General features: G+C 43.5%; 1 protein-coding gene across 1 annotated transcript in view; it reads left to right on the forward strand.

The window, feature by feature from the left end:
- Window positions 1-25,801, forward strand: part of zfpm2a (zinc finger protein, FOG family member 2a) — a 114,069-nt gene that overhangs the window by 26,324 nt on the left and 61,944 nt on the right. The window contains exons 2-3 of the mRNA XM_041943194.1: window positions 5,489-5,647; window positions 13,330-13,431. Of these exons, the coding sequence (XP_041799128.1) occupies window positions 5,489-5,647; window positions 13,330-13,431 (261 nt within the window). The remainder of the gene's footprint in view (window positions 1-5,488; window positions 5,648-13,329; window positions 13,432-25,801) is intronic.

Below are 25,801 nucleotides of genomic sequence, written 5' to 3' on the forward strand. Positions count from 1 at the left end.
CTCTCGTGCTGCAGCCTCTCAGATGAGTGTGTATGTTGACATGTGTGAACATACAACCCCCCCTTCCTCCCATGATCCCACCCTCCCTCCTTTTCACCGCAATTTCCAGATGAGCGTCGGTGCTGAGTTCTCAAGCAGTTTGTTGACTGTTGATTGTAAGTGCCCGAATTTAGGAAGGCAGCCATTTCTAATCACGAGAATTACATTGCTTAGCAACCGGAAAATCAAGTTAAACAATACCATTGCTTATTCTTGGTCACACACTGCAGCTCTGAGAACACATCAGTCTCCACTGAAGCTGTTCCACGCTCCTCCCAGTACACACACATACACACACACACAAGCAGCCATTCACAGACAATATACAAAATGGTAATTTACTTTTGACTTGTGTTACAGCATTAGCTCCACATTTAGTTTGATCACAGTGTACAACTTGGAAAAAGCCTTCTTTTTTCTTTCATGCAACATTTGCGCACAGTATGAAAAAAGATGTTTGAAATGAAAAAATCCTTTGAGGGTTCCTGTAGCATATTAAGCTATTAAGAGTTGCGTAAATGGTATCTATTTCATTACAGTGATCAAGGATTAAATTAGAGGCTTGAGCCCTGTAACATATACACTAAGTCTCCTCCAAGGCTGAGGGAGCCCTCTGCATCCCAAAGGTCATTAGAGCTGAGGAGAAAGTATGGCCCCCAGTCTCTCCTCGCCTCTCTCCGCTTTCTCCTCCTTCTCTTTCTCTTCTCGCTCAGCCCTTCGTGCGAGATGAGACCAAACCGTTTTCTACATTTTCGCACTTTTCTGTCGGAGAGCGAGTGTTTATCCGTTTCTTTTTTCCTCCAGCTGTGGAGGTAAACTTATGAGTGTGCGTCTAAGCCTACCTGGCTCACAGCGTACGGCTACTTGCAACTCGAGACAAAGTCTGTATTTCTGTATTTCCTCCCACGCAGAAGTTTGAAGAGTCCTGCGGAGTGTGTGTGTGCGCTCACCTGGAAGTGAAGAAGGCCCGGTATCAGCGTTGGCACAAAGGGCCAGTCGCAGGGAGCGGAGTTGGCTGAGGTTGAGCTGCACGGCCCTGTTGGATTTTAGGGCTGCATTATGCATTCATGTTTAGTCTCAGGTGCTACGTTTTATCCCCAGGCCAGCTTGGACACATTTTCAATGGACCTTTTGGATGAAAAACTGTATAGGTGGGAGCAAAAATGATTTCCATGCTTATAGAGATCTGCCGCTTTGTTCTGTCAGATTCAATTACCTCACCTCTAATTAGGGAGCTATAGAGGAGGCTGGGTTTGTGATCCACACATCACACTGTGGAGCCTGCTGATAATGTGAGGTATCGCTATCACAGCCTGGCCACAAGCTCCCCACATTGCGGACGGCGGAAAAAGCATGCCATGAAATTAGCAGTCACTCATACAGTTTTGCACATACACACATATTTGTTTAGAGCTCTTCTTCTTTTTTTTTTTTTAAGTGTGAGTTTTCGAGGCAAGGTTGGCACATGTGTGTGTTTTTTCCATTTTCTGTTTTAGCCCACTGATGCACAGACCGGTGCACAGAGTGCTTTCCTCAAAGATATTCTCCATCCAGCACCTCTGTCCGTACTCCTCTCTTCCCTGCTCCCCTTCCTCTGTGACTCATTAATCCTCTGTCCATCATATGGTCTCAGAGTATCACCCCATTTTATAGACTCAGTGGGGGCATTACCATATCCCTCTCCGGAGCTCCACTCCGCATGGCCGATCCCTATCAGACAGGGGCCATGCCATGAACAAAAGAGCCACTGTGATCAAGCCTGCATTCAGCTACCAATGTCTCTATTAGCACTGGCTGCTCCTGCTGCATGACTGTTTGAACAGGGCTGAGATTTCTCTCTGCAGTCGGCAGAGGAAGAGTCTGATGAATGCGGATGATACAGTTCAGGGTGGAGGGTGTGGATGACGGGGCTGGAGGGGTGCAGGAATACCTGGACGCTGACCCGGATTGAGGGGAAGTTGAGACAGGGTGCAGTTTCCTAAAACTTGCTCTTAAAATTGAGCATATCTGCTCAGTCTTTGTGCTGCGATGATTTTAACAAACTAAGTCTTTCTGTAGAAAGAGGAGCTCATGAATTAGCAGCTGAACAGCTGTCAGACTTAAGCATAAAGATGATTGTTGCAGGACTGCTGCTAATAATTATTCTCTTAATTAATCTAATGATTGTTTTTCATTAGGAATTGATTCATTGTTTGGTCGAGTCGTTCGCCGCTTTAAATGACTCATCGTCAGACTCATCACAGGCTATGACCTATTAAAGGACATGACTTCTGAGCAGTGGAATCAGTCCTCTCAGATTGTTCACCTGAAGGACTTTTAGAGGCCTGAAATGGTTAAAGCATCCAGAATCAAGAGAATCATTTTGCATGTCGGAAACATTTCTATTCATTTTTTATTTATTATTATGAATTGATTGTTCTTTGTGTGGCCGCCTCAGATTTATTAGGGATTTCTTGTGATTCCATGTTTGGAATCGCCTATTCAGAAATGAGCAAATGAATGACCCAAAGATATTCAACCTAAAATCATATAAAACAGAGGAAAACAGCAAATAGCGCCACTCGAGAGGCTGAAATAATTGAACGTGTGTCATTTCTGCTGTTTGTATTGCATTATTTTGATCAGTCAAATATCAGAATTGCAGTTGTGTTCATTTGTTATGAATTGAAAGTAAATTATTTTGTTTTTCCGTGGTTTTGATGAATGACTGATTTGTTTAGAAATTGGGGTTTAGACCTGATGGATGTTTTGAACAGTTAGATTTCCAACTTCAAAAAAGATGCCATTTAATGGTGACTTTTCTTTTGTAAGCAGTAGAATAGTTTGAAAGGCATGGAGCGAAGCAGGGTTTCTAGATTATATTGCAAGGACAAGACAGCTGCAATAAGGGAAAGACACCACGTGGATTTATGAAAGATTTCCAAGTAAGTTTCCAAAGCAGTGGCTCTTTGGTGTGTTTAACTTCGGCGTCACCTCTCATGTAAAATTCCCTGCTTTTTACCGCTTCCCGTGCGTGCTGTGTTTGCGTAACGAGCGCACCATTTTAAAGCACATTGTGTTGTTTTCTGTGGCGGCGTGAAATGCAGACGCTCTCTCCGCGGTGTCATTGGCCATCTGAACTCCAGAGGAGGCTTGATAAGAGGGTGAAGCAGCAGACATTCCTCCGGCCCAATTCGTCAGCAGACTCTATAGAAATGCACCAACAAGCGCGGGTCACACAGTGAATGTGACAGGATTTTAAACAGTACACAACTAAATATAGCAGGAACGCCACTATCAGAAAATGAGTTAGGAGTGTGGTGCTAGTCGTTTAGAAAGTCATTATTCTTATCATTGCTGTCTCTGAAATAATTTCAGGTCTCTCCATGCAATGAATACTGTATAATAAACTAAACATGTGAGAATGCACACAAACTTTGGTAATCTACGCATTCCCCAAGAAGTAGCCATCAGACCCCCTTTAGTGTCTCTGACTGGGTGGAGTATTTCATTTTTCCATATTCACCAAGGCCTCCGGTATCTCTATCAGTTTGAAAATGCTCCATTTAGTTACTATCTGTTAGAGTGGGGAAGTGAGATGCCCTTATTCTGAGTCTATTAAACCTCAATTCTATCTCATCTTATCTACCTAATCTTTGTGTCTTATTGACCATGAAGTTTATCTTTAATCTCCCTTTACCCTTATTATCGCGCAACACTGTAGGTCTATTTTCTATGGTGCAGTAGTGCCGCTGTATTTGCCGGCAACAGAGGAAGAATCGTTTAGTTGTACACACAGTTCTTATTCAGCTGTGTAATGGAATGTGTACAGAGTGTGTGTATAGGAATGTATTTCCCTGCTTTCTTTCACACTGCCTTCGATTGCCTTGGCAGGAGCTTTTAACGCCAGTCATACAATCTCCCCTTGATACTGCGATATTTATCTCCCAGTATCATCTTAAGCGATGGTAGACTCATCGAGTCACTTCACGCCTCACTTCGCTCCTCAGCAAATCAGCAGAAGGCATCAGATAAGATCATAAAACTGTATCCTAATTTAAAAGCAGCACTCTGCCTCCGCAGTGTCTATTAGAGATCTGTGTGCTAATTCTTTTCATGTCCGGGGCTCCTGCAGATGTAGGCCTCTACAAAGGAGTAATTTATAAGACTAATGAAAAGAGCAAGCAGTTTGTGGACATCAGGGGGGTCTTTTATGAGGCTCGGTGCGAGAAGAAAGAGAAACAGGAGAGGCACACCAGCCCCACTTTCTGAACTGAAATTATTGCTTTATTAAAGCTGAGGGGCTCGCACTTGCTACAATAGAACAAACACGTTGAAAGGTGTCGAGAGGATATCAGTGCGCTCCGTTTGAGCTCCAGGATGATGCAGAAGAGGCTGCAACACAGCTCGTGTGTGACAGGCAGAAAACGGAGACGGCATCCCCATGTAGCAGGCAGCGATGGCTGCACGTTTGATATGATTATTCAGTTTAAACGTAGCTCAAGAGGGAGATTTTGTTTTTAGGAAAATGGTGCGGGGTTCTTGCTCGGGCGGTGTTATTTCAAATATAAACTAACCTTAAACTTGAAGTGTTGCATCACTTCTTTGCTATGGTAATTCATGTGCAGACGTCGGAGCCATGTTTTGGTTTGGGAAGGAGAGGTGTGCCAGATGCACATTATCTTAATAAAATTCAAATGCCGGGTGAGATGTTTTTCAGAACTAATACAATTCAGGTAGCAGTACAGTAATTCCATCAACGCCCTTGATTGAAGCAAAATGGTAATATGCAAATACCAAAAGAGATGTACAGCTACAAGCAAAACTCTGAAATCATTTAGATTTAAAGAAATAATATTGCACAGAGGGGGGAAAACATTAATCACACGGAAAAGTGTCTCCTTTAAGATTGCACTGGTGTATTACCCGGAGGCATGGAATGTAAATGGAAAATCAACATTGTACCCTGTGATAAGGCTAACAAATTAATAAAAGTATTTTCTTTCCTCCTCCCATGCCGATGCCTTTATGAAAAGTCTGGAAAGGAACTTTTTTTCCCTCCTCCTTGCGCCTGTGTGAGGTTTTGTTTTGCGGGTTCTGGGATTAAAATCAACGCTCACCTTGGCTGTATTTCAGCTTGTTTTTCAGAAAGCGCAGTGTCTCAAAGGGCTTTTTCAGTAGCTATAATGGAAGGACCTTTACGTAATATTATGATTCTATAATATTCTTTATTGACATGGCCGTATCTTTGTCTACATGAAACTCTACATCTGAACATGGAGTGTATTGACAGCACAGTGCTGTTCTGTTCTTGCAAGTTGTATCTACATTTGTAGTATCTCAACAAAAGAAACAAAGAGAGGGAGAAGTTTTTTGGAGCGCCTGAAGGATGTGATGAAACTGCTGAGCATCTCCCCTGTGTGTGCGCATGTGTGCGTGTCTGTGTGTGTATGTGCGCGCGTTCCCTCAGGTCCTCTGGAGGATGGCCTGGAGGAAGAGGAGGAGGAGTGCGTCTCCGAGGAGAACGAGCTCCTGGCCAAAGACGAGTTCTCGGTGGAGGAGAACTTCTCCGCCGAGTTTGAGACGGAGAACATGAGCTGTGAAGACATGGAGTACTTCTGCAACAAAGGTGAGGATGGCTTACTTATTCGAAACGGAAACTTTAAAAGCTGTTCTCCACAAGCAGTGCACCGTGCTCTTTTTAATACCTAATCTGAGACAATATGTTAAGCCGCCCTTGTGCCAAGCATCAAAAATAAGTTTAACTCCTGCCAATGGTGTCTAATAAAATTCCACAACATGTTCAAATCAAACCTGGCAGAACTTGTGTCCGTACGAGAATTTCTCCCGCATCACTGCCGACAGTTGAAACTATCCATTTTGATATTTGATCCCAGCCATCCACCCAAGAGCAGTGGTTTGATCTGAGAGAGAGATGGCATCGGCAACGCCGGCTCTCCCTCTGTGATAGTGCTGTGAAGGTGTGCTACGGTACACCAATGCACTGGAGAGCGTAGCACTTCCCTTTGAGCCGACGCTAACGCTCTGTGAACACTCAGCAGCACCTGCTACTGCTCGGAGGTCCAGCACTATAAAGCGCCTCAGCATCGCCAAATGCGCCCGAGTCCTCTTTGAACTCCAATTCAATTAGATTGCTTCTTTGTATGTTTGTTTCATTTCGGTCACACCTTGCCATCACAGGAGCTAATTTGTGGTCTGCTCCAGGTTACGGTGTGAAGATGACAGACTTGTCCCGCCTCCCTCCCCCTAACTCCCCCAACCCCCACCTCTTCCTACCCCCCGGTCGCGTGGCTTTCACTACCCCAGGTGTCCCCACTCTCACTGGCGCACGGATGCCATAAATTTGACTTTTTAATGAAGAACCAATGCTTTGAATGCCTGCCTCTTCCTCCTCCTTTCAAAGGGAAAATTGTTTAGAATTATTTTTTCACACTTCTAAACTGATGTGCCTTGTGGGATTACATTATTGAAGAAAAATAAATCTTTCATGTTTCAGGTATGCCCCGGTAATCGTATCAATAATGTTTTCCTTTTGTTCTCCGGGAAAAGTTGAACGGCACAATTGTTCGGAAATTGCAATTACCAGCGACGCCTCGTTTGCTGTAGCCTTTGTCTCCTTGGTAATGTGTCCTTAGACAAACTTCAAAGTGGAATGTATGGTCTTGTAATAACCCAGTAGCTATGAAATAGATGGTGCAGTACACATTGGCGGCTACAGCGAGGGGGGAAAAAAAGTACAACTTCTGAAAATCTTCAAAGAACCTTGTCAGAGCCGTTTGATATTTCTATTGTTTTGGATAAAACCGCGTGAGGAACTGGGCCTCAAATCTCCTTTCCATGTTTATGAATAAAGTCAACACTAAATAGCAATCCCAAATGTCAAATACGACTTTTTGGGAGACACTGGTAATCTGTTCCTTGTCATACACAAGCCTTACTAGTCAGATTTTTTTTATTACTTTGCCATCTGAGCTTACAGTAGCTAAGTCTCCCTTTGCCTCCTAAGACCCAAGTGATGTACTATCCGAATTTCTTTTTTCCTCATGGCAAGTTGTGTGCAATCATCAGGTGTAGCCATTTTCCCCATGATCCCTTCCTCAATTAGATCTATTTAAAACTAATGTCGGCGTAGCTTAAATTTACCCCACTTATGTGAAACTGCCGTGAATTAAACAGGACGCAATCCTGGCGGCATTAAATGGTTTAAGTGTGTTATTCCTCGACTATAGGAGGAAAAAGAGAGCCCCCTTGATTAACTAAACCCTCTCAAATGTGATGGCGTGCTGTAATTAGCCCTGTGCGGACTTGAACGTGGGTTTTAAAGCAGCCACTCATCCCATGGCCTTTATCTTCTGCTGCTTCCCAGAGAATAAGGTCTCCCGTGTAAGGTTCCTCCACTGAGCAGCGACTCTCTGGTCTTAGCTTAGCCTTGTATCTGTGTAGTCACTCTCTGAAATGGGCTTGTCAGGGGGACCTAAAACCTCCATTAAAAGTTTCAGTCTATAATAGGTATTAAAAAGCTGTAGGAACACAAAGAGGAGTACCAATTTTCATTAACATATGAAGCACTTATTAACTTTGATCAGAGTGCGGTGAAGTAGCAAAGCCGCTTAAAGGCGCAAAGGTCAAGAAGTTGAATGCCACCAAAGACTCCGTCATTTGCCTTACCCTTGCAGAAAAGGGACTCCCCAGATAAGTGCGTGGAGCACCTTGACGTCCCATCTTGGTCTGAGGCTCGGGGACCTCTAAATTGGGTGATGTTTGACTCCATAACCTGTCTAATTAATGATGTCAAGGCTCTCAATGGGTTTTCGGTGGTTTTGCAGTTCTGGTTTGCAAGACGCTGGTGGTGTCACGCACAGAGGCCTATTGGCCTTTGCAACATAAATGTGAAACCCCACGATGCTAAACTGTGGGTGTAATGCATTTTTCAGGAAATGGAGAAGTGACATATACCCAGTAGCTTTTCCTCCAAAGCCCCAGCTGCAGTGGTTCCTAACCATTTAGCCTCGAGACCCTCAACACGTTATGTGCTTGTTACATCACTAGTTGCATACGTCTGTGGGTCCAGTTCAGCAACTAGAGTGATTCTTTTCCCTGTTCTGTATGAAGCATTTTTTCTCTCCAGTAATTCAGAGGAAATAATGAAATGCATTTATATAAATCAAGTCCAACTTTGTGGAGCAGAACTCCAATCTGTTAGTCATCTTAAAACCCTGCAGCAGTCGAAGGTAACCCAAATATTACTAATTAACTATTAACTATACCTAAGTACATTTTTTCTATATACTTCTAGATACTTTATGCTATACAATTTTTAGGTACTTGTATAGCGCTTCAATGAGGTGTTTCCTTTTTCTGCTAATTTAATCTGCAATTGCATTACATTTCAGAGGGAAATATTGTACTCATATTAATGGACAGCTTAGTTTATGAGTTACTTCACAGGTTCATATTGTATATGTGAATACAAATGATACAAATAACATGTGAGGCATTTTTAGCAGAATAAACTAGCCAACTGCACATTAAGTAGTTAAAATCAGCCCCATTTAGCTCAACAGTAACATTAAAATGCTGCTTACATGTCCATGTCAATAATAGCAATCAATAATATACTATGTATAAGAATAGAGCACGTTGAAGGGGTTCATTCTGCAAAATAAACGCTTCTGCTTGTTTCTTTCTAATGATGATACTTGTAGCAGCATATCTTTGCATTGTGGTTTTACTCCTTTCACTTAAGTAAAGGATCGGACTCCTTCCACGACTGCCCTTATAATGATGTTGCTACCATTTAGGGGGGTCCTGACCCCAGGGTTGAGAAGCACCCATCAATATTATCACAAATAAAGGAAACTCTGTATGCCAAAACTATTATATTTCCACATGTAGCACTCATCTGCCGATAAATGTATGAAGGGCTGCTTGTCAATGGCACTCAGCAGAATGTTACTGGAACAACATATATTTGTGTGAAATGAAGCAGCTTGGTAGAAGAATAGACCCCCCGAGAGAAGGAGCACTGTCTTAAGAAACAGTACATATCCCCATTGAGAGCTCTGAGAGAAAAAAGCCACATATCTAAAGACATAACCTTGGCTTTTCCCTCAATTAAAGCAGAATCTTTCCTCAAACAACTTCTCCTGCTCGGTCAATTTCACATTTATGGACCTCTGCTTGTGAAGAGCCCACAGTTGAACGCGCCGACTCCACAGCGAAGATTTATACTCTATTGACACACCTGGCTCCATAATTGTAAGAAAGATACCTCTTTTATATACACCGAGTGGCATCTTTTTTACTGAAATTGTGAAATTTCACCTTGCTGTTTTACCCCCTCTTTTATTGTTGGCTATCTGTGAAGTTCAGCACAGGGTGTTGCCACAAGCTGTTCCCTTTGTGCGTTCCAACTGCTGTCTGATGACAAATGACTTCCTTAGTTTGCTCTGACGGTAAATTTACATGTCATTTCATGTGTCTCATTTCTTCACTATGAAGCACCTTTTGTGAAGTCATATTACATGACTTTTTTTTTTTTTTAGCTCAAACTGCTTGATTCTGATGCTGTTGTGTGTGTTTATGTGTCAGGGTGCATGAAGAACAACTAAACGTGAGCATTTAGCCCTCTTCTGCTGCGTTCTCGTCAAATGCCAAAAATCCTAATGTCGGCAGAGACATTTTATCACAGCGGAAGTGAAGAGTGAAAGCTCAGGACTGCATACGCAGGGTGTAACATAGCAAATAACAAACCCACCTTGACCCTTCAAATAACCCCTGAGTGAGTAATTTGACTTGCAGCAGTCAGAGATGTACAGTAGCAAACAGAAAGTGGCAGAATTAATTATGCCACTCTTTGTGTAACACAGAAGTAATCAGAATCTCCAGCAACACAGGAGGAAGATCTCCTTGGCGCTTTCGCCACAGCTGCCAGTGCCCAGAATGGTAAATGTGGAATTTTAATGCACAGTTGATGCTGGAGAATATGGGGAAATGCTAATTTGTGGTGCGATAAGATGAATCGAGTCATCCCTTTAGCCCCATTTGACTCAGTGGAGGAAATTAATCATTAATGTTTGTTAAGTATGACAATCTAACTGGGCCAGATCTACATGCTCAGAGACTGAGGCAGAGCGAGATAAAGACCCAGGCTGCAGACAGGGAGGAAAACTGCCAGATTCTGTAATGATGGGAATTTATTGGCATTTAAAGAGACAGTGGCAAGGCATTTCACTAATAGCCTTCCTCCATTGGAGTGTTCTGCCTGCCACAAATTGCATGCAATTCAAACCTATTTTTCAGATAGCAGAGAAGTCTTACAGCTATGCTTGACTTTGGTGAAAGCGGTTGCTTCCTGGAATTGACTTTATCTGTTGCAGCATAATCTGCATCAACAACCAAATATGCAATATCAACTGACTAGCACTACCACTGCTGGCGGATAGCCAGCATCCCCCCCTAATATTACATTCTGAAAAGCATTGCTAAGCTATACTAGCAAGATTGTGATGGGTTTAGAAAAGTGGCAGTGGGTTAAAGTCATTGAGCCTAGAATTCAGTAACATATAGAACTGTGCAATCCCATATGAAGACTTAAAAATACTTATACTCCATTTTGCAGAAATTGCGACCTGTCTCTAGACTCAGTGGTCAGGATTAGAGCGCTCTGAGCTCCTTAAAGTCGCACACGAGAGATTGACATTTTCAAGGGCTTCCTTGGCAGAGACAATGCTAAAAGGGAGAGAAAAAGCCAATATGACTTTGTTGCTACCTTGCTCCAGGAATTGTGTGTGTAAATCGCCTATAAGCTTATTGACCTGAATGCATAGCATGCTGCGTGTGACTGCGGTTTGGCGAGAGAGCTGTCCTTTGATAGAGCAGCGATAGGGCTGATTTTAACAGCTCACTGGCTCCTCTTGCATGCCCGCCAACCCTGCACCCAGCAGGCCGCCTTGCCTCCCCAGCCCTCCCCGTCCCTTCTGTTCTGTTCAGCCTTCTCTCACTCAGCCTTAAGTATCTCCATTTGACTGTGCAGGGAAAGGAACCTAAGCCAGATGTAAATTATGATCTGGGCGATAATGTAGAGGATGATCATTGACAATCTGTCTCCCTTGATAAGACAGCAGAGGGGTTCAATTCAAATGATGAAACAAGGCAGAGTTCCTATTACTTATAGCAGACCTCTGTGAATGAAGTGGGGCACCTCAATCAATCTATTTCTATATCAGAAAGGTCAAAACTGTGTCGTTTAAACCATAAAAATTGGTCTTCGTATTCGTCTGTATTCCAGGTTTTATCAGACCGCACTGTAAGCAAAGGAGTGCTGCTCCAGCACTTCCTCTGCTCTGCTTTTTACTAGTGACATTTGTGCAGGAAACTTCATCAAAGCCCTGTGACATTGTTCCCTGTGAGGTTGCCTGGGCGATTGTGTTTAAAATGCATTGCAAACTGTGTTAGATAGAAGGCAGAAAATCCTTAATCACTGCTTAATTAAGGAATCATCTTGTAGCTTCATTTCCCGGGCTGTAATTAAACACTTCCAATACGTTTCGTTACAGGGCTTAACATGTTCGCCTGAGATCAAGGTAGTGCCTTTAATGTTATCTCGCCAGCTTTTTTTAAACTCCGCTCCATTGGAAGGAACTGTTGATATACGCCTTTGTTATCCTCGTCATAATACAAGTCTAGTATGCTAAAGAGGTTCTCCAGGCCCAACAATAAATAGTGGGGGAATTTAGTTGAGTGGGCTCCCTGATAATGTACTGGGAGATGGAAGGAGTGGGGGGAGAAATGCAGCAAGCAGACACTTGCATAAGCAAAACTGGGTCATAATGACCTCATGTACTGTAAGTAGGACATTTCTGCAGACTTCCCTTCAGTATCATTTTTTCTTCGTATACATCTCCTCTTTTAGTGCGAGGCAGAAAGCTGACATCCTTTTGGCAATGTTTGCTACCTTCTTTGAAGTGAGCCATGTCAAAAAAAAAGCTAAACAAGCATGGTGTGTGTGCTTGATCTGGAGATTAACCTAACTGAGGACGGACGGCTCGGGAGTGAAGTAGTGTGTGTCCCGTGGCAGTTGTCACTGGAAGTGTGATAACTAACACTCTGAAATGCTTTTTGGGAGCTCTGGGGGGAGAAATCAGATACAGATGTGGTAAACAACCACATGACAACGTGTATGTATGTCCTGTCACGTTTGGCGATAGATTCTTATTGCAGGCTGCGTCAGCCACATCTTAACGATATATTGTCTTTGTCATCCAAATATATTCACATTTAAATCTACACATCCATCCCTTTTTTCCTTGTTGAGTGTGTGAAGTGTAGTAATCCATTGTAGTAATCCAGGCCTGTCCTTGACCGTTCACTATTGGGTTTAAAACATCAAAGGGATGAAAACGATATGGTGACAAAAGTGAGAGAAATGTTCCTCCACAAACTATCAGCTACCACTACATGCCCCAAGCAGGTTTGCTCTTACTTGCCTGAGTTCGGAGAGACACAGTGCAGCCACTGTGTCAGCCTCATTGGATTTATTCAGAGCACCACACTAGGGGCACCTACTAAGCACTGATTTATGTGGCTATAAACTTTGAGTACAAACTGTGCTTACTACAAACATGCAAAAATGGATTTTTTTTTCACTGTAAGTGCATCCAAGAGCGCTCGACAAGAGCTCCCGTCAGTGTTACCACTATACATTCAGAGGTGGAGTCTGTTTAACAAGGTCTTTAAGCACTTACACCTTAGAGAGAGATACCCAAATATCCTTTAGCATGGTGTGTGCGAGCCCCAAGACTGTAAATCAGCCCTACATCCTATAACACACATTCTAGCTCGCTCCACAATAGATCAAACGGTAATAAATAGCCACCTCTCTCCCACACATTGCTTTCCTTCCTGTTCCATGGGGCTACCTCCTGTTCCTGCAAGCACTCATGGGAACTCCTTTCACATAAAAGTATGCAGCTGGATCTGGTGAGCTCGCAGCAAATGGACGCGCACCGAACGAGATATACACAAAAACACACAGTCGCACACTCTGACGGTGGCTCACGTGCCTTCAGACTGCGACACGCTCAACTATTACAGGAAAGAGTTAGAAAAACGACACGATTTTTTCTGGGATAATGTCCAAAGTCCTGAGAATCTGCCCTTTGGAAGGGCAGCACAGTCCATAACGCAGTGATTAATTAAATTAGGTGTCTGAGCATTAAATTTGGATTGAGCGCTGCTCACTTTGTGTCTTGCGTGCTTCATAGGACTTAATCTTTCCCTGCCTTACAGGAGAGGAAGATGGCAACCGAGAAGCAGGAGAGTCGGAGATGGACGGGCAGGGCGAGAAGACCAGGCATACCGCCGTGGGGCCAGACGAATGGGATGGTCCAAGTAAGAAAAGTCTTCATATCGCTTTCCTAGATAGCTTCTGAGTGCCCTCTGGCAAAGTTATTGCAACTTAACTGCAATGCATGTTGCATAGTTTGAGGAAAGGTACTGATTTTGCTGAGCAACAGGGTATCTGCAGACACTTCTGGTTCAAAGTAACAAGCATTATGTCTTATATAGCTACTGTAGATGGACAAATGAGTCAGAAGTCTGCATGCTATATAACAAGCTACTTCAACTGAGTGTACACCCACCATTCAGGTAACAGTACATTAAATTACCAACAATTGCTTGCACAAAAAAGCAGGTTTATCATTTATTTTCTAAAGAAAGCTGTAATGCAATGCAGATGTAGCTTTTACGAAGAGTTTACAACACTTTTTTTTATCTTGTTTTAGCCTTTTACTAAGACTAACTTCATCAAAGTGATGGATAATACATTGAACAAGATAGTTGCAGCGCAATTACTGCTCAGCAATCGCCTGCACCCACACTGCTGAACACACAAAATATGATTCCTTTTAATGCATAAAATGACCTCAAGAATTTATTGCAGGTACATGCGTTTGTACAAAAAAGAAAGAGAAAGAAAAAAAGAGGAGAGAGGGAGAGAGAGAGAGGGAGAAAAAGTGGATTTGGGCAAGTTGTGCTTGCTAGCTCGAAGCCCCCCGGGGTGTGTATTTTATACTGACAGTGAATCAGTGTTATCGCACCTATCAGATAATGCATTTATCATTAAATTTCACATTTGCATTTAAATCTGGGGAAGGAAATGAGCATTGCTGGCTAAAGATAAGAACGCTGGGACGACAGTAATAAACCATCACTGTGATCAGTCAGGAGACAGGGCTGAGGGGGTCAGCTCAGAACTATGGGGGCCATGACAAAAAGAAGGCATCACATGCGGAAAAAGGCTGTATGTGAGGGGAGAAAATGCTGAGCTTAAAAATACTGCTTTGAAAAGGAGGGATGGATGTAGCATGACTCGATGTATGACTGACTGTAATTATCCTTCCCCCTTCTACTTAGCCATCAGAATGAGAATTAGAGGCTCAGAAACACACTGCTGGACGGGCGATGCGGAGAGGAGGAGGAGGAAGACTTGAGTTTTATGGGAGTAAAGTGTCTCTTGCATACAGTGAGGAAGGCTGAACTGCAGAGGAGGCGATGTGAGACATGATGCCCATTTCATGTTTTACTAAACCGCAGCCTGAGTGCTTCCGAGTTATCAAGTGACATCCAGTTTGAAGACTTCAGCACTGTGTCCTAATCTCTGCTGTATTACAAACTGAAAAATGACACTTAGCACATGGCTGCATCCAATGCATTTCTATATGGACTGTGTACAATCACGCCAGGTTTATAAAAATAAAAAAAAACTTTCTAAACATCTCTATGATATACCAACCAATTAGTAAGTGACTTACACTGAGGCAGTCGTGCCCCTCTGTTTTCTCAATGGGCAGCTGAGAGTGGGCAGAAATTAATCTTGGCGCATAATAATGCCATTCACTCTCCCATCATGGCTGCCATGAAAGGTCATTTCCCTTTTTAATTTTTCCCATTGTGCTGCAAAAGTCAGATGGGCATGTTATAATTTGAATAAAGAGGGGAATCAGACAATCAGATAGGAACATTTGAAATGACATGACTTCCTGTTCAAAGCGATTAAAAGCAAATTTATTTAGTTTGAGACTGTCTACCCTTTAATCTCTTTGTAAATGTTCAGATAGTTCCGCATTCAAAAGTTCTTTGTTATTCTTTGGCTTAAGTTTAAGCAGGTGTGATTGTGATCACCAACAGATAATTTTTAATCACTGCGCGTGTGCATCTGAATAGGATGTGTAATGGCCGTTACATAAAAAGAGAGTGAAGCCTTTTAATGAGGTGGGCTAACTCGGAACATGCCCACCTGCTTTGGTGATTCTATTGAAGCACCTCCATACCGTTTCCCTTTTGCTGAGTAACAACAAAAGCCTTTACAATCTACATCCTTTAATTGAACTTTTTTTTTGTCCCCGCGTTTCATCTCCACTTTAGTAACTCATGTCAAGTGCTGTCCGCGATCGCCCCACTGTTCTCTGATTGTCTTTCTGTCTGGAACAGCAGAGGAGCGCACAGAATGACTCACTATTAATCTGATAGCTGCCTTTTCTGTGCTGTTCAGAGTGCCGGGTCTCTGATGTGGAACACCCAGCGAGCTCCCTTTCTCTCCCCTCGTCTCCACAAGTATGTCCTTAAGCAAATCTGCACGCTGATCTTCTGTCTCGTGTTCATTTCTCGTCACGGATGTTTCGCAATCAGCCGCTGATTTGGGAGATAGCGTGTCGTGCTATTCTATTCATTTTCATGGACTGCCGGTGATAGGAATCTGACTCTGTCTCTCTCATTCTCTCCCACTCGCTCTCCTCCAGGCTAATTGGGAATGGTGTGTGTTAGCTAGCTAACTCCGCTAATGAACTTGTTCTCAGCCTTATCTAAAGGCTTGTTCATGTAAACTACACCCCCTTATGAAAGTCATGAAAATCCAGGGTTCGTTAAGAGAGCTGTAAATGCGATCACTGTCATTTCTACTGAAAGTGGTAAGCCTGTAGAATACTAGTTGTCTCAGTGTGGTATTTGGTCATACATGTGTCAATCAACTCTTATAACCTGATGAGTATCTGAAGCAGGAGTAGAGCTCCACTGGTCTTTAACTGTAGAAACTGCATAAACGTATTCCTGTCAGTGTTGCACACCACTCATATGGTGAAGTTTGGCAGGACTGTATAACTGCTGAACACTACAAAGGTTGTAAAGGCCTTAACCTAAGTTTATTGTAGCATGCACACATGAATGGACTCTGCATGTAATGTAGTCATCAGTGGAAACATTTGCCTTGGTTTCAGGCCGATCAAGCCTGCATTAATATTTCTCACAATAAATACAGAATACAATTGCAAATGTGTCTTGAACTAAACCTTTGCAGAATAAAACGTTATTTAAGTGACGATGGGGGCTTGCCACTAAAAGTCAGGCTGTGCTGCTTTGATTCTGACCATTCTTTTGTCAAAATCAGTTGCTTGTGGGTCCACCACCTATATGGAGAGCCCCTCCAACACATGGACACACTGTGTAAAACAACATACAAGAATTACTGATACATGACTCTAAAACCTTCACAGATTAAAGTGCTCTCTTCAACTTCAAATGTGCATTACATACATGGTGCACAGTGGTGAATACATAGATATAGTAGATATAGTCACAAATACAGGTAACATAAGGCACACAGTAAAGGAGGAGATACAGAAGGAGGAGATGAGTGTGACAGGGAGGTAACAGAAGCCATGTGATCACCTTGTCCACAAATCTCTTCTTTTGGCTGGGCCCGACGGCCGGCTTGCTCGGCTCCCGGTGCCAGCTGGGCATCGGCCAGGGCGCGGCAGGGGTCAGCTCAAGGAGTGGCCATCTGAGAATCTACCTGACGGTCAGACACAGACGGAGCACGAGCAAAGACACCCCCGCCCCCCACCCCCACCGTAAAAAAAACGATCTCCATTTTCATCCACCGCCTTTCTCCCCCTTTCAAGACATCAAACATGCGCACGCTGAAAACACAGCTTCACTCAGATGTAAAAAGTCTCGAGTCTCATTTTTGACTCCAGCCAACCCAGAAGGGTCTGTGGCCGATCCGTCTTCTTCCAGTCAAAAAAAAAAAAAAAAAAAAAAAAAACACAATAGCCATTTCAGGTTTAATGCACATATGTCATGCTAGGAGAATTGGAGGACCAGATGGCCACGATACTGTGGCAGGTGCCTCGACAAATGTTTGCGGTTGCCCGTGCTGCTATTTATATCGTGGTGAAACACAGACACGCAAATATTTGCAAAAGGACAGTGGGCCCTTTTTGTTGGGAGTCAAAGTGATCACCAATATAAACAGATGGGATTAAACCTTTTGGCCATCAGTTAGCTGAACTTTGAAATATCCTCAGTTCATCTAAAGAAACTTCTTGTTCGAGAGGAAAACACAGGAAAATGCTAAAAACGAAGGAGGAAGATGATGGGGTCTTTAAGAGAAGATTCAATTCCCGTTCACGTCTGTTCAACTGCAATCAACAGTTCATAATGTTCATATTTTTGCATTTTAGTTGTACCACAGAGAACTAAAAGTAAACTGACCCAAACTCCAGCACACATGCAGCGAAAAACTCTCAATTCTTACACAGCAACGGTCCATTTGAGCACAGTTCAGTCAGGTTGCTCTCAGTAAACAAGGCATTTTTTAACTCAGCACCCGAGTCCATTATAAAGTCAGGGTGTCGTCAAGGAAGGAGGGGCGAGCCGAAATGAGGGAGAGAGACAAACGGAGCACCCAGATGCAGATTAGGCTGCAGAAGATGAGGGTGTAAAAGGGATTTAATGGTAGGATGGATTAGAGAAATCCTTGTAACAATGTTAAATAATTATGGTTCCAGCCGAGATCAAAGCGCCATTGATTGAACCCCTCAAGCCTTCAGCACACAGAGTCTTGGAAAGCAAAGATTGGTAAACTAGTGCTCAGACCACTCCGGCTGCTCCAGTTAAATTGGATTGGAAATATTAGGATATAGATGAATCCTTCAGGAGGCTTTCGCAAAGCTTTTGTCACCGGAAATGTAGCTTGGGAACGGTATGAAAGGTTTGATAGTGTACTGTCTCGACAGAATCATAAGACGAGGGTGTCGCAGCTGTCTCCACTGATACCTAAGCGTTTTAAGTAGACTTATAGACACACTTGACTGTTATATCAGCAAACTGAAAACTTTCAGCGCAGGCTTTCATTCAAGGTTTTATTTTTTTTTCTCCCCCCTTCGTCTTGTAATCAAGAAATTTGGACGTGCATCATGGCAATTCTCTCTCAGAAAAGCAAGGTTTTATCTCGCTCCTCCAGGGGTTTATTCAAAGTCTTCAGACAAGTCTCACAAAACATGAACGACACTGAGATTGCTGATACTGATGATGAAAGTCCATCATCAGCCTCTTCGTGTGTTGTGGGCCCAGAGTGATGTAAAATTAAATTGCAATCAAAGTTGTACGTGTAAACATTGTCCGCCTTTTTTCCCAAATACATTTATTTCTGAGATTGCTGATGAAGGCTTTATACTATATGCATCACCTGTGTGTGGAGAGACAACACCCTCCGCCAGCGCTACACACACACACACACACACTTTCACAAATTCACAATGTGTGATTATAATGATGAAATATGCAACAAGAGATTAGACAAATCACTGTACTCCTATGCTGCATCGGCTTGATGCAAATTTAGTCACTGATCCGCTATACTAAGAGGCTTTATGAAAGAACTTCATGGTTGTTAGTTACATAATCTAAAATAGGGCAAAATGCAATCACTGTTCTTATCATCCGAGGAAGATGTCACTATATTCAGTCCTAGTTTTGTGCGGATACGTGGGATGTGGCACACTGAGAATGCCCTTAATAAGATAATTCACTTCTAACCATTTTGTCCGCATCTCAGCTGAATTTGTGTCCACTTACAATGCCATCTTTTTTACTGTGATTACTATTTCACATTAACAAGAAATGAGGAGAAAACCAGAGCTCTCGCTCGATGCGAAGCTGACTTAAAGCGCGGCTGGTGGTGGTGTTTCTGCCCCCGGGGACTTGACACCCATCGCGTCTTTCTTTAGCTCTCTGAATATGTTTGTTCTGCAATGCTTACCCTCCCCGGCGCTGCAGCTGCACACGTTTTTCTAAGAGGTATCATTGTAATTGGTTGAATATTTGATGTGTGTATTTAGCATTAACATGGAGACACTCGTGCAAGCGGTGCTCGGGGATGTAATGCTGGGTAAACTCTGGATTGCTCAACTGAAACTTACTGGCATGTGGAAATTTTCATTTCTTTTGGCCTTTTTTAAATAAAACTACAGAGTGTGTTTGAGTGACTTTGGTTTGTAGTTCTTCTTTCATGCATGAATTTGCAAGCCCTTCTTTTCTTTCTTTTTTTTCCTTGCAAAATCTGGATGCAAGTGCTCCAGATAGTGCTTAGTTTCATATGCATGACTGTTTTACTTTCACTGAGTTTGGTGTCCTCACATTATTATTTGGCCATAGGAATGCACTCAGTCCCATCCCAGCCATATCTCTTCCAAGACCCCAGCCCCCCTGCTCTTTCTCTCCCACACGCACACACTCATCCACAGCCCTCACACTGGTAGGTATTGATATCAGAACAGTGCCCCCGCCTGTGAAGGCCTCTCACTGGTGATGAACAGCTGGGCCCAGCTTGGCCCACTGGTCACGCCAATTCCACCTCCTTCTTTTTTCTGTTTAGGGGTGGTGGGGGGTGGGCCCGCTTGTCAAGTGAATTAAAATACCAAATAATAGTAATAATAATGATAATAAAAAGTTAATAAAAAATGGCATGTTCCTCCCTGATTGTGCGGGTGTTGTGGTATTCAATTATGCAATTTTCATTGGCATATTAATCATCTTTTCAACAAACAAGCCGCCGTTAATTAAAGCAAAGCATGGATAAAGACGTGTTGCCGGATCATCACTCCGTTTATCACCGCGCACAGACCCGCAGTTAAGTAAATTCAGGCTGTGAGATGAATTTCAATGGTCTCCCCGTTTCTTCCTCTGCGTGTGTGTGTGTGTGCGTGTGTGTGTAGTTAGCCATGTTTTTATGCACATTGTGTTCGGAGGTGTGGTTTGTGACGTTTCATGTCAGTTTGTGTGGGAAACTGAAATCACACGTTGCTAGCAGTTCAGAATCACTTTAATTGTTTAATGCCGACCTCCAATTCACGTGGGAGGTTTCTTCTTTTATCATCCCTGTTTTGTTTTGTTTTTTTCTTCCCAGATTTGAATGTGAGTTGCTCTTTGATTATGAATGCCACTGTTCAGATCAGTCAGACTGACCGCGGCTGAATGAATTTAGGTTTTTCCTGTGCCTCCCAGTGGCCACGGCGAGGGTGTAGAGGAGGCCAGTAGGACTATATGACATCTCTGTACACACAGGACAGCTCTGCCCATTCGCCTTGTCTCTTTCTCCCTGGCTTTTTGTGCCGCCTCTGTGCCTTGCTCGTTGGTGGGAGGGGATGGAGATTATTCAGGATCTGGTAAGATATGGGCTTCTCTAATCATAGCTCACTGCCTCTACTGTCATTCAGTCACTAAATAGAAGTGGAGAAAATGTCTTGGTGACGCGAGCAGCCAGACAGCCATGCAAGTGCTTGAGTTCCGCCAGCAGAAAAAGAACTCGAGGCATCTGTAGACATGTCGTTTGTCCCTGTCCCTCAGTGTGGAGCAACTTTATCAGCACCAGCCGCTCACCCACTTGCTAAACTGGAGGGCCAGTCGCCTCTTAACTTAAACATAAGATCTTTGTGGTTTGAAGCACTCGGCTGCTCTGCGCCCAATATGGATGTGAAAGGCAAACACGACTCCAGTGTCGCCGTCGCCCATCACAAAATCACACCTCATGGAAAACTTGTTTCTGCTGTGTTAGCTCGAATCTAAATGCACTCAAACAGACTGTTGCACCGGAGCAAGATCACCCCCCGCTCCCACCCCACCTCCAAAAAAAAAAAAAAAAAAAAAAACGAGATGATGGAGAAAGAAAGAGAGAGGGAGGGAGAGAGGAAGAGGGAGAGTGGGAAATAGATGGAGATGGAGGAAAGAGAAGGAGGAGTGAGAGAGAGGGGGAGAGAAAAGTCAAAAACCTCCACATAACAATGCCGGAGAAAAATCAGAACATTTTCCACCGAAAGATGGGCCATTTCCAAATCCTTGTGCCCTATCAGACAAATTAAAGTAAATCAAGCATGAAATGAAGCAGAAGAGCCCGGAGATAAGGCTCCTTTAAGTCGTTTACAGATTAGGACAGAGAGAGAGAGGGAGAGGTGCATCTGGTCTCTGGCAGTGAAGGAGGCTAGTTTCTCATTTCACAATAGCAGCCTGTGTATAGGATTACTCTCCCCTGTCACCGACATGAGGAGCAGTGGGGGAATAGACGTCCACAAAATGTGTCTAAATTTGTCCCCTCAGAAATGTTTCGAACCAAAAACCTCTCAGCGTCAGCCAGATGTGACGTGTGATAAACAAACATGTCGCACGCAGCGTTTGACCCGGTGTATCATTTCTGATTTGTTTGTTATTTCAGTCGCCTCTTCACCTTTTCTTATGCTCAAGTGGCTTCATCACAGCGCGGCTTAAAAATTCAAATGCATTCAGGATTGGCTGAGCTGTGTCACGTGATTGTACGGCTGTCAGCTCCTATGCGCATGTTAAGCGCGCCTCAGATCAGGTTTGGGGGAGGCGGGAAGGGGAGGTGGTGGAGGTGGTGAGGGGGTGTGCAAATTATATTCTCCAAATGTGATTTTGTTTTAATGTTGCATCGCTCTGTAAACTAGGTTGTTTAATATGTACGCCGTACTTCTATTTCCTGTCTTACATCAACAGATTAATTGCTGTTTTATTTTAGTACTCGCAAATAATCAAAACATAATTATGGAGCTAGTTGCTCATGGAGGAACGATATTTTACACTGTATACACACACAGGCACACAGACATTCATGCATGCATGCACGCAAATGCAAAAGGAACTACACACACACACACACACCCTATACCACATGCTTACACACACACACACAGAGGCACCCACACAAGGCAAGGGTGCTCTGCTCTTTCATGCCGCCCGTCGAGCTCTCGCTGGATTTTGTTTCACTGCCTTCGTGTATCTTTTCTGGGAGCGATGAGAGGTGGGCTGTGCTGCGGCGCTCAGCTCGCTCCGAGAGAGACGAGAGCCGGCCCCCGTCGCCAGGTAGCTGCTCTCCAAAGCCGCGACCTTGACCTTCCCAGCCCAAGTCTTAGGTTTAGCTCCTTTATCGCACTATCTCCAGGCATTTAAAAATACTCCTGAAACTCAATGATTTAACCCGCTTTTACGCTGTTCACATCAAAACTGGATGAAAAAAAAGCTTAATCCATCTTATCTGTTGACTGTCAAACTGCTCCGGCTAAAACCTACTCACAAAAGACAACTAGGTCACCCAGGAAAAAACAGAATTCCCCGTTACCCAGGGGAAGTTGCAGCCTGGTAATTGACTTGGGAGGAGATTCAGGAGTACTTTAAAAATAGTCCAGAATTAACTGCAGAATGTCAAGACTTGGAAGTAGCGTTGTTTACTTGTGTTCCTCGCTAAAAAGTTGTTTGTTTAGATATTTCACACAGTCATATGAGGATATTTCAAGCCAACCTCCTCTTATACTTCCTTCCAAATGCAACTATTTGTCATGCTGTGTTGTATACACTTTACATACACTTCCTTTAGCTTGCTAAAGTCTTAGCCTTCATCTGTCTCAAATACATGCATTCCCAGTGCACATGCCATCAATTACTCATTCATCCTGACACACTCAGGTGGGGTAATGTCCTTTTGATGGCTCTGAAATTTTAAGGGAAAGCATTTAAAATGATCAGATTCCAGCTGGAGTGGAGGGTGTCCTCTAGATGTTGTCGCCGATAGGGCGATATCTATGTGTGAGGACAGTCATTCTTTAAGTTTTGCTGTCTCCCTTTACATGCTATCAATAGAAATTGCAGTGCTTCTCTAAAGATGGATGTCTCAGAGATTGTTGTCAGCGAGCCTGCTGCTGACTTCGCCAGGCGTCTGATGAAAGCGAGTGCTTGACAACTGGTATATTTCACCTGTTCAATGACACCACAGTCCCCGCGTTGGTAATGTACTGCAGGACCTGGTTCTTGTGTGTGAGTGAGCTTGTGTGTGCACCTCTACTATTAACTTTCTCTTTTCTTTATTACGTTAATTACTGCAGTTCCATTTCAATGAGGGTCATGGCCATGACAGGGACCCGGCTTATATTTGGGTCCTCACCAAAATGCAAGGTCCAGTATCCCAAAGAATTATGTCCATATTGGACAATTCCACACTTCAGGATTTATGCCCACTGCCACCATTCTGTGCAGAGGCAGCCAGCAACCAGTTGGGTTAGCTTAGCACAAAGACTGCAAACAGGGGGAGCCGTTAGCTCTGTCGTCCAGTATGTTGTGCTTGTCTGCTGATGGGGATGGAACACCTGTATTGCTAGTGGTGTCTTTGAATACTTTGCAAGCATTATTAGGCCCTTCTACAACATGGGGATGGGAGTCCTCCATCCAAGGGACAAGTACGACAACCCCCCAACCCCCACCACCCCCGCCAACCCCCTGCACAGCCTATGTGCAATGTCACAGCTAAAATGCCCTAATCCCTTTGGCTTGTTTAACTCTTTCCCCCCAAGCCCTCCACAGCCTGAAAACAACCCTGACCTGTAGGGGTGAACCTCCCCCCCCCCTCACTTCATATGGCCCAACTCATGTGGTTGCCTGGAAATTTGCTCTCCTGCAAATGGCCAACTCTCTCCCCGCTGTTCAGGGCCAGGAGCAGTCACATCTAGGCGGGTTGGGGGGGCGGAGGTGGGTGAGGAGGAGACGAGGTGGTGCTGGTGGTGGTGAAGGGTCCTCTACTGTTAAAACAAGCGCTTTTCTCAGAGATAATAGTGTGGGCTGTGGGTTATAAATGATGCATTTTGCTCACTAGGACCTGATAATAGCGTTTTGGGTAGGGGGGATGAAAGTTCATCGCTCTCTTATCAAAGCTCTGGGACATTTCTTCTTCAGCTGTAAAATTCCATATCACATATCTGCTTTAAAGATGTGGCACCTTTTGTTGAACCGATACAGTGCATTCCATTTCACCCCATATGCCTCTCTCATGGTATATTAATTTATAGCCCATTTGCTGGCTCTATAACACAGCCTGTCAGCGGAGATGACTGGGATTCACTAAGACATCTGTGAATTGCCACGCACAGGGTATTGAACTTTGAACAGCAGTCATTTATTTGCTTTGATTCAAAGGTACTGCTTGATATCAAGGGGATCATCTGCCGCGTGAAGCTCAAGCATATTTCCCCACTTGTCTCTACACTTGTCGTTCTTTGTTTCCCCATAACTTCCGCCCTTACTGTTAAACGTGCTGAAGATGACTGGAGAAAGGTGAAGTAAAGCATAAACTTGGTCAGTGGGGTGTTTTTTATGCTGCCGATTCCTTTTCCTTGAAGTTGGCTCTTTGAACTAGTTAAAGAAGAAGAAGAATTCAGGTTGAAAAATAGCGCGAGCAAATCCATTGCTTTAACAAATGTTAATCTGCAGTAGCAGGTTGATGATGCCATTTGTCATCTCTGACCATTAGCAGAGACCTCACTCCAGGCCAGAAATTAGATGAAGAAAATTCAGGCTTACACTTCATGTGCATTAATAGAAACATTCACGGTGAAATGTGAATCTATCATCGCAATTCAAAGGATTAAGGCAAAGAATATTTCAGTCGCAGTCTTAAATCAAACCTGTTGGAACATTTCGATTAAAAGAGTATTTTTTACCTTTAAAAATGTGTAACGTGCAAAACAGATTTCATTTGAGCTATTTTTAAAACCATAAACTCTAAACTAACTTTGTTCAGAGCTAGGGAACTCCATTGAAGATCTGATGTTTCTAAAGACACCAAGTATTATATCAGACTTTTGGGAGAATTTTGTATAAAATTATGCAAAAGAATCATCTATATAGATTTTTTCCATTTGATTATGTGGTGCGGCCATAAATATCAGGTCTTTGAATATATCAATCAGCATAAACATCATTCAGTGAAGCTGATACTGAATTTGCATGTGAGATTGTGTGGAATGAGTTAATTTCAATGGGGAGTAAAAGGGGGACATTGCATTAAGGGTTTATAAGTGTTTCATTATATGTAATAATATTATTTAAAAGTAAAAAGTGGTTCGTTCACCTCTTCTAGGGTCTCTGTGTGTCAACAGCCCACGCCCATTTATTCTCTCAATCATACCAGGCTGGCATCCTGCCACTGAGAAACTCATTAGAATTCAGTTGTATGCCACTGAAGGGAGAGATGAGGTTCGCTATTCCTCTGCACCGCAACGGAAAAGAAAGACAGGACACACATTAAAAAAAACAAAAAAAACAAACAAACAGATGCCAGCGTGGAGCATCTTGGGTGCTATCTGAGGAGGATCTCTCCACACAAAGGGACATTCATTGGTCTGCCAAGTATCTGTGGAGTGCAGGAACAGACCCTAGAGTCTAGCGACAGATGATGATCTTATCGAGGGAGGGGTGGGGGTTGGGGAAGGGAGTAGGTGGTGGTCGAGGGGGCGTTGGTGGGTGTGGAGGGTGAAGGTGGTGGAGAGGGGTTGGTTGGGATTCAGAGGAGGGGGTACAGCTCTTGAGCCACATCACGGGCTCTGTTTTGCCAAGTGTGTGGCATTTGAGATTTGGATGACGA

This window comes from Chelmon rostratus, chromosome 8 (genome assembly GCF_017976325.1).
Source record: "Chelmon rostratus isolate fCheRos1 chromosome 8, fCheRos1.pri, whole genome shotgun sequence".
Lineage (NCBI taxonomy): Eukaryota > Metazoa > Chordata > Actinopteri > Chaetodontiformes > Chaetodontidae > Chelmon > Chelmon rostratus.